This window comes from Momordica charantia, assembly GCF_013281855.1.
Source record: "Momordica charantia cultivar OHB3-1 chromosome 9 unlocalized genomic scaffold, Mcharantia_2.0 BLBB01000009.1, whole genome shotgun sequence".
Lineage (NCBI taxonomy): Eukaryota > Viridiplantae > Streptophyta > Magnoliopsida > Cucurbitales > Cucurbitaceae > Momordica > Momordica charantia.
The window spans coordinates 2,537,621-2,553,597 of NW_028275167.1; the positions used below are offsets into that span (position 1 = coordinate 2,537,621).

The window sequence follows — 15,977 nt, forward strand, 5'->3', positions numbered from 1 at the left end:
ATTATTATTTACGACGTTCGGCCCATAGTTGGATTTAATCTATTTAATACCATTTTTATTAAACATAGATTTATCTTTCCCATCATTTTATAATAATACCTCTATCTATTTTCAATATTAAACTCTTGAAATATAACTATTATATCACTAGTTATTATTATATAACATAATATTTGTCTATCAAATATTTGTTTTAGTCGAATTTTTTTGTTAGGTATATAATTAATGCATTTCACTTATTTATAACCGATAATATAATTATTATAATAATTGAAATAATTATTTTTAAAAGAATTTTAAAAATAAATTATTTATTTTAAAATTACACGAATTAAAATAGAGGTGTATAAACTAAATAAGATTTAAATATATTTTGAAAAATAATAAAAGAAAATATTTGTTATTTTTGTCTCGATTATTTATTATTTATTTTGCGTAATACATGGCGTATATATTTGTGTGGGTTCGCGCCCCACTGCAACTGAAACAAACGAGAGAAAAGGCGCGAAAGAGTTGGGCCGCTTTGGACGGCGGCGGTGAATCGGAGAAGATGGAGAGCACAGGCGAAACTGAACCCGAATTTCCGGCATTTCCATACAAGCCCTACTCGATCCAGCTCGAGTTCATGAAGGCACTCTATAACTCTCTTAACAAAGGCGGAATCTCCATGCTTGAAAGCCCCACCGGTCTTCTTCTTTCTCTTTCTGAGTTCGATTAATAGCTAGTGGTCTCATAAAATGTTTTGTTGAATGAGGAACAGATTAAATCTTGAACGAACCGCCCTTTTACTGCGATCATGGTTTCGTGATGTAGGTTCCCGTTTTATTTACGATATGTAATCTGCTAATTTGTTTTTGAGCCATGGGTGAATCCAGGCTGTTGTTGTTCCCTGTACTAATCGGAACAATGGTCGAATTTGAAGTCTATAATTCAATGTGTCTCTTGTTTTCTCATTGGATAAATAGTAGAGTTGGTCGATCAGAAATTGCAGTGGATGGAGGAAATGCGGCATTTAATTTCCTTGAGACGAAGAACTGAGATAAAGTTAGTTGCATTTGGCAGTTTGCTGTGTTTAGAAAAACTTAGGGTATTTGCTATTGAGAAATCAGTTTAAGAAAAAACATTATTTCATCTTATATCATTTTAGTTTCAACGTCTTTTAATAAGAAAAGAAATATTCTCTTTCTATTTTTAAATTGGAATTTATTTTGTCTCTAAAGGTACGGGAAAAACTCTAAGCATCATATGTAGCGCTTTGCAATGGGTGGCTGACCAAAGGAAGAAACAGAATGGTGAGATACAAGATGGGCACGGCAAGACTGGCACAAATGGAAGCCAGTTTAATTCAGATGACGAGCCTGATTGGATGAGGGAGTTCGTTGTAAGTAAAGACCATCACATTCGGGAGAATAATAGTAAGAAAAAGGAATTCGGGGTGGGATTAGAAAGACATCATAAAAAAGGTTGCAAGGATAATTATCAAAATTTGTTTCCACAAGAGGAGGAAGACCATTGTAATATGAGGGAACAAAAGAATATGAAGGCTTCAAAGGATAGTCTGGAGATGGACGATCAAGAGTTTTTGGTCGAGGACTATGAAAGTGATGATGAAGGGACTCTTATTAGTGGGAAGTCAAAGAGGAAGGTCAATGAGGTTTCAATAAGTTCATCTAGTGATGACGAGGAGGAACAAGATGAATCTAACGAAGAGGAGAAGTTGAAAGTTTACTTTTGTAGTCGAACGCATTCACAGCTTTCACAATTTATAAAGGAGTTAAGGAAGACTATCTTTGCAAATGAGTTGAATGTCATCTGCCTGGGTTCTAGGAAGAATTTTTGTATTAATGAAGGTATATGTATCGACTTTGGTCTATTGTGTCTGTGTGTGTTTGTATTTCTTACATTATCGAATACATGTTTCAGAGGTGCTCAAACTTGGTAATGCAACTCACATAAATGAGCGATGCTTGGAACTTCAAAAGAAAAAGACTACCCAGACATCCAAAACCAAGGTATACTAGACATTCTTGTATCGGCTGTAGATTGGAAGCTGTTTCCTTTAACTGGTCCGATAAAATGTTTTCAACTAACTGCAAACTTGTCAAAGTTGAGATTATGGAGGTCTCTACCGGAAATTATCGTGCTTAGCAACTCTAGATCTGTCCATATGTTCTTGTAACACAGGACTGTGTAGCTATAATTACTCAAGAATGGTAGAATACCATTAAAAACATTGCCCGGTTGCTGATTTCTCTCTCAAGTAAAGTCAATAACTATAAAAATAAGAGTCTGCATGTACGTGGCAATGCACAAAAATTTTCTTCTAAAAATCACATATGGTTCTGAATCTAATTTGCCCCATCTTTCTATCAGTAAACCATTACATTCCACTATCCTGCCACTGGTAGTATATTTGATCCACATTGTTAATGACGTGCATATTTGATTAAATGACTATACGTTTTTATCATTGTAGACTAGAAAATAGAAAGGATAATCAAACTGAACGGAAATGGTGATTTCATTCTTTTTATTGATCTCTGAAAATGAGCCTTTTTAATTGTATGAGATGCAAACTTTTTTCATCAGGTATCTTGCCTTTCTTTTTTCTTTTTTTATTTTTTTTATTTAAACAAAGATATCTTGCTTGTTAAATAGTTATCACTGGATTCATCATTGACGCAACTTATTCTCAGACCTAGGTCCCCATTCTTAACCTTTTGTAATCTTTTTTATGAAATAAAATTCAGCTCCTCCTATAATTTGTTTAGAATTTTTTACCACCATATAGCATAGGTTCAAGCATCTCTCTCCCATTTTTGAAGGATAATGTTAATACCACTTTCTGTCATTGGATTTGGAGATTTTTCGGTCCTCTATGAACTTATGGTTACGTCCATTTACAGAAGTTAGGTGGTGCAGGAAAAATGCGCCGGACCAAGGCTTCTTCTGGGTGCCCAATGCTTAGAAATCCAAAGCTACAAAAAAACTTTAGGAGTCAGATCTCTCAAAGAGAAGCCTTAGACATTGAAGATCTTGTTCACCTTGGAAGAAATTTGGGAACATGTCCATATTATGGTTCCCGAAGCATGGTCCAGGCTGCTGATCTTATTGTCCTACCTTATCAGTCTCTTTTGTCAAAATCATCCCGTGAATCCCTTGGTCTTGTTTTGAAGAACAATATTATAATTATTGACGAGGCCCACAATTTAGCTGATTCTCTCATCAGTATGTATGATTCAAGGATCACTTATTCACAGGTATACATTACCAGATTTATTGAATTCGGCTATTAACTTCATTTTTAAAACTTTGATGAGATCCACGATACCTGGTTATTTACTCTAGTTAAATGTCTTTTTGAGTTTTGATAGCTGCATGGTGTAGAATTGATTACCTCATGGCCCTTTTTTAGTCCTACAATCAGTATTCAGAGGGAACAGAATCAGCCTGTAGAGAGGGGAAAAAAACCTTTAAATTTTAGTAGACCTGGTTCTAAGTAATTATTATTATTAAATTTTTTTTCCATTTGGTAATAAATTTCCAAACTCTTCTACAGTTGGAGAATGTGCAACAGCAGATGGAGAGGTATTTTGAAAGATTTCGCAGCCTTTTGGGACCAGGAAATCGGAGATATATTCAAACTCTAATTATTGTTACTAGGGCTCTCCTTAAAATCTTACACAATGAGAAGGAAGCATCTTATGTGGAACCTTGTCAAAATAATACAAGTGGAAAAAAGGGTACCTTAGACTATGCCATGGCTATAAATGAATTTCTGTTCTCTCTCAATATAGACAATATCAACTTTGTAAAACTGCTACAGTATATGAAGGAAAGCAACATTGTGCACAAGGTAATTCTATTTCCTTCGTACTGGCTAATTAAACCCCAGAAATTAAATTGATTCTTCTCATTTTGGGTTTAACATGTACATTTTCCAGGTTATTGGGTATGGAGAAAGAATGGTTAGCTTAAGAAATGGCACGGGAGTGAGTACCTCCGGAGACTGTTATGAGAAGGAAAGTACTCTGTCAAGCTTCAGGGCATTAGCTGATATGCTGCTGTCCCTTATAAACTTTGATGGTGATGGAAGAATTATCATCTCAAAGAACAGACGAACATGCTCAGGGGAATGTGGTGGTTATATAAAATTTGTTATGCTCACAGGGGAGAAGATATTTTCTGAGGTCCGCAAAATAAGATATTTACATCATGAATTCCACAGATCATACCTTATTCTGAGACTTTAGTTTTGAACCTTGTAGGTCGTAAACCAAGCACGTGCTGTTGTTCTTGCTGGTGGAACTTTGCAACCTATAGAAGAAACAAGAGAGCGGCTCATTCCATGGTTGCTCCCTTCACAGTTGAATTTCTTTTCATGCAGTCACATTGTTCCTCCTGAAAGTATTTTGCCAATGGCTGTTTCATCTGGTCCTTCTGGTCAGCCTTTTGATTTTAGCTACAACACCAGGAGCTCATCTGCTATCGTAAGGATATTACAGGCTTGAATTAATTTATGTCCATTTATTTTTCACTCTTTATTCTGTATATTTTTAATGTTTATATTATTGTTCCTGTTGTCTTATTCCAGATAATTCAGATATAGAGTAGATAACCTTTTCTTACTGTTCAATCCATCAGTTTATTTCCTTGTTAATTTAATTTTAGCTGATTGCACTATTCATGGGCATGAATTTACAGGTAAAGGAGCTAGGGCTTTTGCTTTGTAATTTAGTGACTGTGGTTCCAGAAGGAATTGTTGTGTTCTTCTCTTCATTTGATTATGAAGAACAGGTATATGGTGCATGGAAAGCTTCGGGCATCCTTGACAGGATTATGAAGAAAAAGCGTATATTTAGAGAGCCTAGAAAGAATACTGATGTGGAATCTGTGCTTAGGGAATACAAGGAAAACATTGATGGATTGTGTAGTAAGGATCCCAAACAAAATATTCCATCTGCTAGTGGCGCCCTACTACTTGCTGTTGTTGGGGGCAAAATATCTGAAGGCATCAACTTAAGTGATGGGATGGGCAGGTGTATTGTCATGGTTGGCCTGCCCTACCCTAGTCCATCTGACATCGAGTTGATGGAGAGGGTGAAGCATATTGAAATTCTGGGAAATTCAAATTCCATTAAGAGTTCGAAGTTTTATAATGAGGTTCCTAGTGGAGATGTTGAAATTGGTTTAGAGATCTTGAGAAGTTGCAAGAGAGGAAAAGAGTATTATGAGAATCTTTGCATGAAAGCCGTTAATCAGTCAATCGGTAAGTAATGATTGCTATATTTTTTATAATGGGAGGAACTTTAGAATTGAATCGAATTAGGTGACCAAATTGTGGGGCCTGGGCGTGTGGTGGCTATTACTGTCAGTTCGTTTATAATATAGTTGACCTGGTGACCATGATTGAAATCATGGTTAGCAGTTTTATTTCACTCTAAATCTAGTTATCAATGGTTACGCATGCTAGTTAACTACGGCAATCAACATCTTGCCTCGGTGATATCTTGATCCGGCCCTGAATGAGTAATCATAGCCTCTGAATCGATGTTTTGCTCTAAATTTTGAAGACTTGCAGTAATAATGCAGTGTTCTCAATTTCCAAGCCACCATTTTCATCTTGTCTTTATCTAACTGTGTGCTTTCCTTGCCTTTATTACAGGTAGAGCTATTCGACATATCAATGATTATGCAGCAATTCTATTAGTTGATGGTCGGTATGCCTCTAATTCCTCAAAAAGAAGCTTTTCGCACCCAGCTGACAAGCTCCCAAAGTGGATTAAGGACTGTCTCATTTCTTCAACTGAGAATTATGGTGAAGTCCATCGAAGGTTGCATCAGTTCTTTAAACTCAACAAAAAGATAGGACAATGATAGAAATTTATGTTGAATTTGTCGTTATTTGGGGCAGATGTGCACAAAACGATCATTTCTTCACCATTGTTTTACTCTCAGCAATAATTTGTATTATAGCAGTTGGTCCCAGTAGGAAAGGTGAAATCAGCTGAAACTTAGATCTGTAGTTGAATCGTAGGATTTGTGAAATAAGCTAACGCATATATTGGTATCTTTCTAATATGATATGACCTCCAATGCTCTTCTAGCGCCTGTTTATATTTGTTCTCAACAGATTTTAGTAGTGGGTGGCTTTATTCCATCAATTCATGTACAAGTTTTAAGATGTTTCGGCAGTGTGTAACAACTAACAGCCAAGATGTTTAGCATATTGGACATCTACACGTTATTTTGAGGAGCCTTATTGTGTGAGTATTGGCTATTGAGTAATAAGATCTAGCTTTGTCATGCATTTCACTGCTGACGTACCCACATCTTGTATGCCATGCTACACCTTCAGTTCAATGAGTGCCTACCTGATTTGGTTTTGTTACTAAATAGATTATCAAGCTTTTTCACCCACAACATTTGACAAATCTTGCTGTCATTCCAAGCAACAAATTCGCTATTCAGAAGCATGGTGATTATTGACTATTTCCCCAGGTAATCATCTATCTTTTATCTAGTCCTTGATATTTCTGTGAGGTGGTTGATGGTTTCACTTGGCGAAAGAAAAAAACAGGTTCCTAACTCAGGTTAATAAATTCAAGTCAAAAAGTTCATTTATGATTTCTCTAAAGAAAGTTGAGCAATTATTTGCTGCGTCTGTTACTGCTACAAGACAGTAATTTACAGTCAGGGATGAGATTCTTTTGGGGGTTGGATTGAGTTGCTTTGAAACGCTGGCTCTCTCAGAAAATGACTTTACTCTGCGGATATCAGTGATGCATCTTCTTATCTATTATCAGCTGAGAGCCTTGGTAGTACCAATCTCTTCGCTTGATGGGGACCAAAAAAGCCTTCACATAATTATGATCACGATTTTTCAACTGCATTGAATGAAATTTAATGCAGAATATGTTGAAGTGTTAACAGTTAAAACTCTTGGCCTCCACAGGTTTAACAAAAAACTGCTCAATAGAATGATTTGTCATATATATCTTGACTGTAATGCAATTATTATTTGTCTTTGTAATGTACAAAGTCCTCCCTAACCAAGCTCTTTTTTCGTTTGAGATTCATCAGGTCGAGTCTGGAATTACGAACATTGGATTTGTCCGAGGTTGAGTCAGCCACTCACATCGTATGCAAGACCAATTGACCTCATTCCACAGCATTAACACGTGCCTATATTTCTTGAATTTTTTTTTTTTTAGAATATTACACCACATGTAGAGTCGGAGATTCAAACCTACAACTCTTTAGGACCAAAAAGAAAGAAGAAGAAGAAAAAACATTGGTATGGGAACTCTCCATATATCGATGATTTTTGTGTCAATGAATTGACTGTGCTAATTTGAATTGATTTACATCTGTTACACTCTTGAAAAAAATAGCATAATCTGAATTACTAAAAATGAGTTTTTGGGGACAATGTTCCTTCTGTCCCATGGGGACCTCCCTCTTTAACTTTTCGCTGGGACCATTTGGCAAATGGGCCCTCATGGGTCGGGGATTGCCTTTCAACAATTAGATATGTGTCGAATACTGTATTTAATGTCATTACACTTTTAGCAACCCACCACACCATCTTTTAGCTTTGCATCTTAGTGAATGCCCTGCTCTTTGCACTACAGGTAGTCAAAAACGAAGCATTCTAGCTCATGGGATTCCGTGCTACACATCATCAAGATTGAAGCGGTTAAGGTTTTCAACTTTTAAAGAGAGAGAATGGCCCAAAAGGATGGAGAAGAAGTTAAAGGCAAGATTTGGAATTTCCACTTGCTCTGGCTTTGTCTTTAGGTAACTACGTGAAACATGAATTGTCTCCATCTTTCTTTTCTGCGTTGCAGAAATATTTAGTGAACCAAGGAAGAGAGAGAGAGAAATAGAGAGAGAGAGGTGCATTTGCTCTTGCAAACAGATTGATAGTTGACGAAGCCCTTGCTTTGCTTGTTGTACCACATTACAGCAACCAAATGCTGCTAAAAGGAACCATCCACAAAACCAATTACCTCTTCCACAAAACTCTTGAAAACTTCAAGTACTTATTCTCCAGAGGGTTTCAGAAGCTGCAGAAACCCACTTCCTTGAACCCCTTCTCTTGCAGGAAAGGAAACCCACATACCCATCCAACAGATCGGCTCTACATAGATTTTTATGATGAGTGGCAGTCCACACTCCATAAGGCAGCCAAGAGAAGCATTGACAGTGGCAGTGATATGACATCGAAGGGAAACATGAAGCAAGAAGACGCAATTGTGGCAAAACAAAGTCCTCCAAAGGCAAGACAAGAGAAGGCTGTGAAAGAGAAGAAGAAACCAGGAATTTCCCATCTGAGAAAAGGTGATCTTAAGAACAATAGTATGAGAGGTAATGGGTTAGTACAAAAAATGAAGGAATTGGAGATGTTGGATAGGGGAGATATGGAACAAGAGTTGGATATAGAAGAGGCAATTCATTATTACTCTCGTCTCAGAAGTCCTGTTTATCTTGAAATTGTGGACAAGTTTTTCATGGACATACACTCTGAATTCTCTGTTCCAGAACCTTCAGCTGGCAGTTTGAACAGCTCAAAGAGAAGAATGGGGTCCATGAGATTATAGATTTCCATCTCAGTGAGAGCTATATCCTTTCCTTTCCCCTTTTTTTTCCTTCCCTTTTCTGGCAAATTTGGTTTGATTGTATTCCCATATATTTATTCCTCCATTGCTTTCTTCTGAGAGTATGCATTTGTGTGATTACTGATTCGTTGCCTGCTTTTCTCCAGCTCTGTATAAAAATTTCAATAAAAATTTGAAATTTATAGTTCCTTGCTTTGGTTTGGATTTCTGCAGTATAAGTCTTGGAGGAAGAATCTTAAACTTGGCTGATTTGGAAAGACATCATATTATGTCACCCTAAACTTGATTCCATGTAATTGTTTCACTTGTTTGTCATTAGAACTTAATGAAGATTTGGATTATAAGTACAAGAAATAGTTCATTCTCATAATACTATACTAATTTTGAACATTCTCCGACCTAATTGATTACGTATTCCAAATTACAAGCTATCTACTATTTTTTTTTTAAATATTACTAGTCTCTAAAGAATTTCAATGCTATCATTCAACTTTCATAAACATTTCCAAAATACTCTTGTAAACGTTTGTTAATATTTGAGAAGCTATCAGCTCTAAAAGGGAGATTGGGGAAAATTTTGGACAAAATTGAAATATTGATTGCCACGTTCTATGTTCTACCAAGTCAATTTTTTGTTTAAAAAAATTAACAAATAATTATTTACATAAATTATATTGTTAAAACGTTTGGCTTGGAGGGAACAAGCTCGCTTAGATGCTTGTAAATTTGAATTTATATTCAGCATCATAAAAATTCATTCTATTTTGATAGTATGGGAGCATCCAAAAAATTCCAAAGAACTCTTGTTGATATATAATATATGAAAACAGGAAAATTATAACAGTTGCTGCTTAATTTTGACCACATCATACTGATACAAATAAATCTTGTAAAGCAAAATATTGCAAATTCCTTATACTGGAGAGAACAAGGCTGACCAATTTTACAAATATTGTATTCTTTGAGGGAAAAGAAATAGGTAATAAAGCACTCCAATCGCTATGTAATGGAAATTACCACAAAAATCTCAATTTGATATCAAATTTTAAGAATGCTCCCATCAAAATCATAAGGAAAAAAAATAAACAACACATCCCCATGTCGGTATCCTGGATACGTATATCCTCCACATGGCGTTTCGGAGCTAGAAACTAGCATCTGCAATTCTGCACAAGTTCATCATTAGTCAGATGAAGATATAAGTACATTATGCTCTTTCAAGCGTTTCTGGAAATTAACCAAATGATTTTGTAGTTGGTAGATGGCTGCAGCCTTTTGGGATAGAATTGCATTCAGTCTAGATATATAACCATCTAGATGATTTCCTGGTTGGTCTGCCTCCACTAAAAGGTTCATTTCCTGCAAAATCAGACATTTTATTAGTAAATATGCCTAATGGTCAGCCATAACCAGAGTAATTATGCTCGCACTTCTACAAACATCTCCTTTTATAAAGCTTCCAACCACAATGTTGAGAAACGACTGTTTCGCAGAGCTATTTTAAAGCTTATGTTGTGATTTTGCCTGCAAAATCAAACTACTTGCATAAAGTTTTTCCGCTGTATCTTGTTAAAGGATTAGTTTTAGCTTGCAGATTCAGGTAATTTCCGATACAGAATCGTTATAAAACTGCAGATGTATTGTGTGAGTATATTGAGCTGGAGGTTCTAAATTAGGCTCATACTATAAGCAAGAAGTACAGCAGACCAGCTCAGTAACATACCATCCTAACAATATTCATTGTCTCCTCGACTTGTCTCCTGTGAGCATTTATAAGATCTTCCTCTTCCTGCGAGGAATGCAAAAATGTCAAAAAATATATGATTGCTGTTTCCTCAAAGATTTGAAAATGGGGATAAGTTTATTCTGTTTTACCTGCAACAGGTCATTCAAATCGTTGTCTGAATTTGAGTTATGAGAATCTGCCTTTGGCTTGTCCTTCCATTTCGGCTGATTACTGGATTTGTGTACATTTTCTACCGCAACAGATGTTCTGTATGGCTCAAGCTTCCCATTTTTCTTCCACAAAGGTTTCCTTTGCTCAAGAATCTCCTCTGATACATCGACTTCGTCTCTTTCATTCCGTCCGACCCATGCAGGCTCATTCTCAAACATAGTTCCAGAAGGCAATGCCGAGGTCAAGGGTCCAGTTGTTGATTCCTTAAGGTTTAAAGTGGAAGAAAATGTATCCTTCTTAACATTATTTCCTTTTGAAAGGCTCTTCACCCTGGAGTACACTTATGACTTATCTATCAGAACAAGCATCTAAAAACAAGTCTATGGAAACAAAACTGCATCTAGAAATTAATGTCCTACAAAAAACTGCTGTTTACCTGTCTGCATATCTTAAGGTATTGAGAGTGTGTTCACATGATCCAGAGCTGGGCGATATACAAGATATCATGACAGTGCGTGAATTGCCAACAAATGAGTCCCTTAGAACTTCCGTCAATTTACTGCCTCTAAAAGGAATATGGCCCTGGTCATTGTCAAGAGCTCTTATGCATTCCTTTAAAGCAAGTAAGCTTTTATTGATTTCAGCACCTTCTATTCTGCATCATTTTAATGGAACATTTAATTAAACAGGCAAGAAATAATATCATAATTGCTAAATATTGCCATAGTCTTATGGAGGTAGGAATTGCAATCAACTCAAGACAATGTACAGACCCCATACCTCTCATTTATTAGTTAATCTAATCAGGATTAACTTTTAAAGTGTAATTACTTTCGGATTTCCTGTTGAATTAATTATGTCATTCAATAACTATATTAAGAATAAATATGTCCAACAATCATGTTGTTAGGCACCGATTATTCATACATATGTAAGGAGGGGTAGAATGGGTAATTGAAGGGCGGGACCTAGGAGGAGGGTGTTTTGGGAAGTTTATGTAAAGTTAGTTAGGCGTACGGTTAGTGGGAGCGAAGGAATGTATGTAAGGGAGCCTCGGGATTAGGGTAGAGGCAGTTTTTGTCATTTTGGTGTAAGAATAGCACTGTGCTATTGTGAGAGACCCAGCCCTCTCGAATTGGCTGGTCTTGTAAGCCTAAGGGCGATTTCTCTTTTGAATATCAAAGTAAAGCGAGGAAGATACCTCGCACATGTTTAGCTTTTATTTTCCTTTAAGTAACAAATCACATCCTTGTAATAGTTCACAAATGGGTGGGAGTCTTAATGTGTGTCTCCTAATCACAACAAAGGGGGAGGGGAAAATCTAGACAAATCAAAGTTTTTAATGAAATAGGTGATATCTAAGCTCCCAAACATCATACCTGACAAGTCTACAAAGCCAAAAGCATGCTATTTCCTACATATATATAGGATGGAATCAAGTTGGTTCAGTTGGTTTTAACTATTCTCATCAATTCTCCAAGTTACAAAATCAAAACATAGTTAGTTATTCAATTTTGTTTGAGTAGATTTCATAGGATAAGCAGAAATATGTAGATTGAGAAACAACTATACCTTGTCTGTTTATCATTGTCGGTGGTGTCTGCACCGCGTTCACTTCCTGCAAGATCTATAAAAGACAGTTTTCCAACCAATCGAGGCGGCTTTGTTTCTTTGCCACTTACTGAATTCTTGACAGCAAGCTGGAGTATGGCATGGGAACGAGAGGATTCCTCATTTGCACCAGTCGTTCCAGTACTTCTCGTGGCATTTCCTTTTTCAATAAGCTCTCCAATGGTCTCCACATCAGACACTTTATACTCTTGCAAACCCACAATGCAAACTTGTTGTTTACCATCCTCCCTCATGCATAGTTTCCTGCAGAATAAAAGCTTTAACTTCTAAACAAACTTATCAACCGCTATTTCATGGCAGTAGGATAAGAATAAGAACTTACTTCCTATCATTGAGAAGATCATAAAGCTTTCCTCCATATATTTCAAAGAAACTCACAAACAAGTGGAATCCCTGGTTCCTGTATGTATGATGCATCAATCTCAAGATGTCCTTTGATGCTTTCAGAGGCAACGGTTTCATGGTATAAGTCTTGCCACTACCTGTACAATAGAAAGCACCAAAGATGAAGCTTTTATGAAAGAACATGACAACCCAACATTAAAAGCTAGCAGAATGTCAAGACGTCCAAACTTTCAGTTCCAGAAACAAGGACTTGATGTATCTCATTTCCTCTGATATTTAACTTAATAGAATATTGGAAGCAACTTCAGTAAGATTTCTTGAAAGAGCAAGCCAGCAAGAGCATTAATAGTCAACTATCAGAAAGTCACCTGTTTGCCCATATGCAAAGCAGGTCGCCTTTGTTCGTTGAAATATTATGGGTACAATTGGCTCCACCGTCTCCCGGTACACCTAGATCCCAAAGATTATAAAGAAAATAAGGCATGCTAATAACTTGTGTTGAACTGTTTCTGCACTTATGATTCTTCCTTAACCAATTTATACTTTCCAATTCATTAATTGCAATACACTCACTTCATCATTTGAAACCTCCTCATTTAGCACTGCATCAAAAACAAATTCATGCTTCTCCACGTATTCTGTCAGGTCAACCTGCTTAGCCAAAAGTGAAGAAGGAAAACAATTACGACATTGAAATTCGTAAGTTTTATGAAAACGGGTACAAAGCAGTAAACCTCGCCTTAAGTTTAGTCTCATGAACTGTTAAATAATTAGCACTTGTTTCAACAATATCTTCCTCATTCTTTGCCAACTCCTTCTTGTTCATTGGCCTTTTACGCACCTGCAATAATCAGATAAGATAAATAAACAGAGGTACCAAATCATACCATGAGAAACAATTACCTGAAAATGGGATATGTGTATTTCAGAGGTGGAAATAAAGTAAAGACATTCATAGAAGAATACATACAACGACTTTGATCTTGGCAACAGAGGTAGTCCTCTCTTTGTCTGCAGCAGCCACACTTTTCAAGAGATTGTTCTCTGTCAAATCCTGAGGTCTACCTGTTTGGATGCTGTTCGAAAGACAGGCTTCAGAGTCGTCAAAGCCTCCATCCTGCACAAGATAAAATGCTATGAGACATCACAAACCTCCAAGAAAATATATGAGAGAACTTTAGCTCGTCTCTAAAAGCTACAAAATATTCGGTGCTTAAATTTAGTCCCAAATAATGTCCACCCCACACTCACTGGTCTTTCATATTTCCCAGTTTTCAGCATACAAGGAACTTGAAGTTTCTATTTATTATCTCTCTAGCCTCTAAAGTTGCATAGAACTAAACTTGAAATACAGAAAGATTATGTAATCGGTTTCAGTATTAATTTGATATGGACAATATCAGCTTCAAAGCAATAGTAGCTTTCAGGCTGATGTTCTAAATGCAGAGGATTGCGTTTACAGACAAACGTCAGTAAGCATTGTTGCCAGTTTAGGAGCCAAACTCACCGCCAATTATAAATCGGCATCCTAAATTTCAGGGAAATCGACGAAGGATCCCAAAATAAAAAGAGTAATAAGAAGTAAAAAGTGCGGAAATGAATCCAATCTCACCTCAGGAAGCAATTCAGCATCAAATGAGTGCAGATCCAAGAGTCCGGGGCTGAAATCACTCGGCGAATCCTCGCGACTTTTCCGCTGGCTTGACGGCCTTGAATTGGCTGGAGGTGTTGACGGCTCCATGTAGTACTCATTCATCCCACCAAAGCTCCTCTGCACATTTCTATACATTCTCGAACCTTGCCCTCCCCCACCGACAGAAAAACCATAGTCCTGCTTTTCATTTCAACCACAGTAAGTACAAAAAATGAACAGCACCGATACAAAACTTAACCCCATATCTAGAAACCAACAAAAATAAAAAGCAAAAAGATATCGCTATGGGTCCTGGGAAAATTGCCAAAAGCAATCGAAACCCAAGGCGATGCATTACTCAAAAGTTCGAATTTCTCACTCGAAATGGGATCCAACAGAAAACCCAAAAATTGAAAAGAAACTGAACTAGTGTCATCCATTTCAATCTAGCTCGCCGATTGAAGTGGAAAGCAAGCACAAACTCTACATAGCAACCAAAAAAAAAAAACCCAGAAGAGAAAACAGAAATTTAAACCTGTGGAGCAGAAGTGTTGGAAGGGAAATACTGAAGACCAGCTGTTTGAAGCCACCTTCCATTGGACGAGGCGTCCAAATAGTCATCTGAGAACTGCCTCTGGTGGTTCCTCACGGCTGCTCCAGATCTCTGGCCCTGTCTTCCCATCCCGTTCATCTCTCAAAACCCCGATCCGAAAACAAAACTTCACCCAAAACACCGATACGGCTTGAGGATCCGATTCAACCCAGTTGCTTGAATCAGAGCCAATCCACCATCGAAATCGAATATCAGAAGCTCCCTTAAGAAGTTAAAGAGTAAGAATGCGGGTAGCGGAGCAGAGAGTCGGAGTTTTGAGAGTTTGAGTAAAGCCAAAGACAAGACAAGAGAGAGTGGCCTTGAATATTTCGAAGAGAAGACACGCGCCTGGCGCGTGAAGAACGCGCGCGTGGGGATTGGCCGGGCGTAGGTGCCCGTAGGAGTACGGTGGTGACGGTGGTGGAGTAGTGGGATTAGCCGGATAGGGAATTAAACGACGGCGTTTCTAGTGGGGATACGTCGGGGTTTTTGAAGTTTGCCCAATAATTTAAATGCCACGTGGTGGGGCCCCAGGAGTTTTTTTTAATTTTAAAAAACTTATAATTCCGCGCTCGCCTTCTCGTTCAAATTATGTGGGGCCCTGGCGCGTGGTGGGGTGCCACGTGTCAGCCTCTGAAGCGAAGCCATCTGATTATATATTATACGTTTTATTTCATTTGTTTAATTTCTTTTTTTTTTTAATTTAGCACCCGGTTTTCAAAATAGTTTAAACTTAAATCAAATTTTTATGTTTATTTAAGTTTTAATCTTTAAATTTTAAAAATTTTCATTTTGGTCCTCCAGAAAAATCTGTTCTTGTTCTCCTCATTGCCCTTCTTATAAAATATTTAATAAAACTTAATATAGATATGTTTTTTTTTACTCATTTAGAAAACAAGTTTAGAGAAATTTCACAGCATAAAATAAATATTATTTTAAAACTTTCATAAACTTTTTTTTCAAGTATAACTTTTATGGTGTATTATAATACTTTTGAGTTTGAATTTAATGGCCAAGATTGAGCTTAAGTACAGAAGGCAAAAGTATGACCATTTATTTTATTTCGACTTGTTTGCCTAATTGAGTGTTCATCAATTTAATTTTAGTTATTTTGATGAGTTTCAAAACGATATTAGTTGGTTTAATACATTTTACTCATTGTAGTGTTCTTTTTTCGTTTAAAGCTATATTCCATCGGATGCATTAATGATTTCTCGCGAATTATTGGTCTTTGGTCAAGGAGACATAGAGGGAAGA

The 15,977-nt window shown here is 36.8% G+C and overlaps 3 protein-coding genes across 5 annotated transcripts; 2 read left to right on the plus strand and 1 right to left on the minus strand.

Annotated features, from left to right (window-relative positions):
• Positions 1–476: 476 nt before the first annotated feature.
• On the plus strand, positions 477–6,117 carry LOC111020273 (RAD3-like DNA-binding helicase protein). 2 transcript variants are annotated; one of them, XM_022296905.2, is made up of 9 exons: positions 477–686; positions 1,221–1,850; positions 1,924–2,012; positions 2,907–3,260; positions 3,560–3,856; positions 3,945–4,190; positions 4,269–4,490; positions 4,705–5,269; positions 5,666–6,117. In XM_022296905.2, the coding sequence occupies exons 1-9, from the start codon at positions 551–553 to the stop codon at positions 5,875–5,877; spliced, it is 2,751 nt and encodes a 916-aa protein (XP_022152597.1). In that variant the 5' UTR covers positions 477–550; the 3' UTR covers positions 5,878–6,117. The 2 variants fall into 2 exon arrangements, with proteins under 2 accessions (XP_022152597.1, XP_087974117.1); XM_088117991.1 differs by lacking the exon at positions 2,907–3,260.
• A 142-nt stretch (positions 6,118–6,259) lies between these two features.
• On the plus strand, positions 6,260–8,809 carry LOC111022197 (uncharacterized). Of its 2 annotated transcripts, XM_088117993.1 has the most exons (4): positions 6,260–6,501; positions 7,084–7,297; positions 7,635–7,759; positions 7,851–8,809. In XM_088117993.1, exon 4 carries the CDS (start codon positions 7,977–7,979, stop codon positions 8,601–8,603), a length of 627 nt encoding a protein of 208 aa, XP_087974119.1. In that variant the 5' UTR covers positions 6,260–6,501; positions 7,084–7,297; positions 7,635–7,759; positions 7,851–7,976; the 3' UTR covers positions 8,604–8,809. The 2 variants fall into 2 exon arrangements, with proteins under 2 accessions (XP_087974119.1, XP_087974118.1); XM_088117992.1 differs by having other exon boundaries at positions 7,635–8,809.
• Positions 8,810–9,508: 699 nt separating this feature from the next.
• On the minus strand, positions 9,509–15,020 carry LOC111017986 (ATP binding microtubule motor family protein). Its single transcript, XM_022293907.2, has 12 exons — positions 14,664–15,020; positions 14,108–14,326; positions 13,466–13,612; positions 13,235–13,336; positions 13,069–13,146; positions 12,864–12,945; positions 12,473–12,632; positions 12,091–12,393; positions 10,955–11,173; positions 10,497–10,848; positions 10,345–10,410; positions 9,509–9,980 (listed from the first exon to the last, which is right to left on the minus strand). The coding sequence occupies exons 1-12, from the start codon at positions 14,817–14,819 to the stop codon at positions 9,804–9,806; spliced, it is 2,061 nt and encodes a 686-aa protein (XP_022149599.1). The 5' UTR covers positions 14,820–15,020; the 3' UTR covers positions 9,509–9,803.
• Between the last annotated feature and the right edge of the window lie 957 nt (positions 15,021–15,977).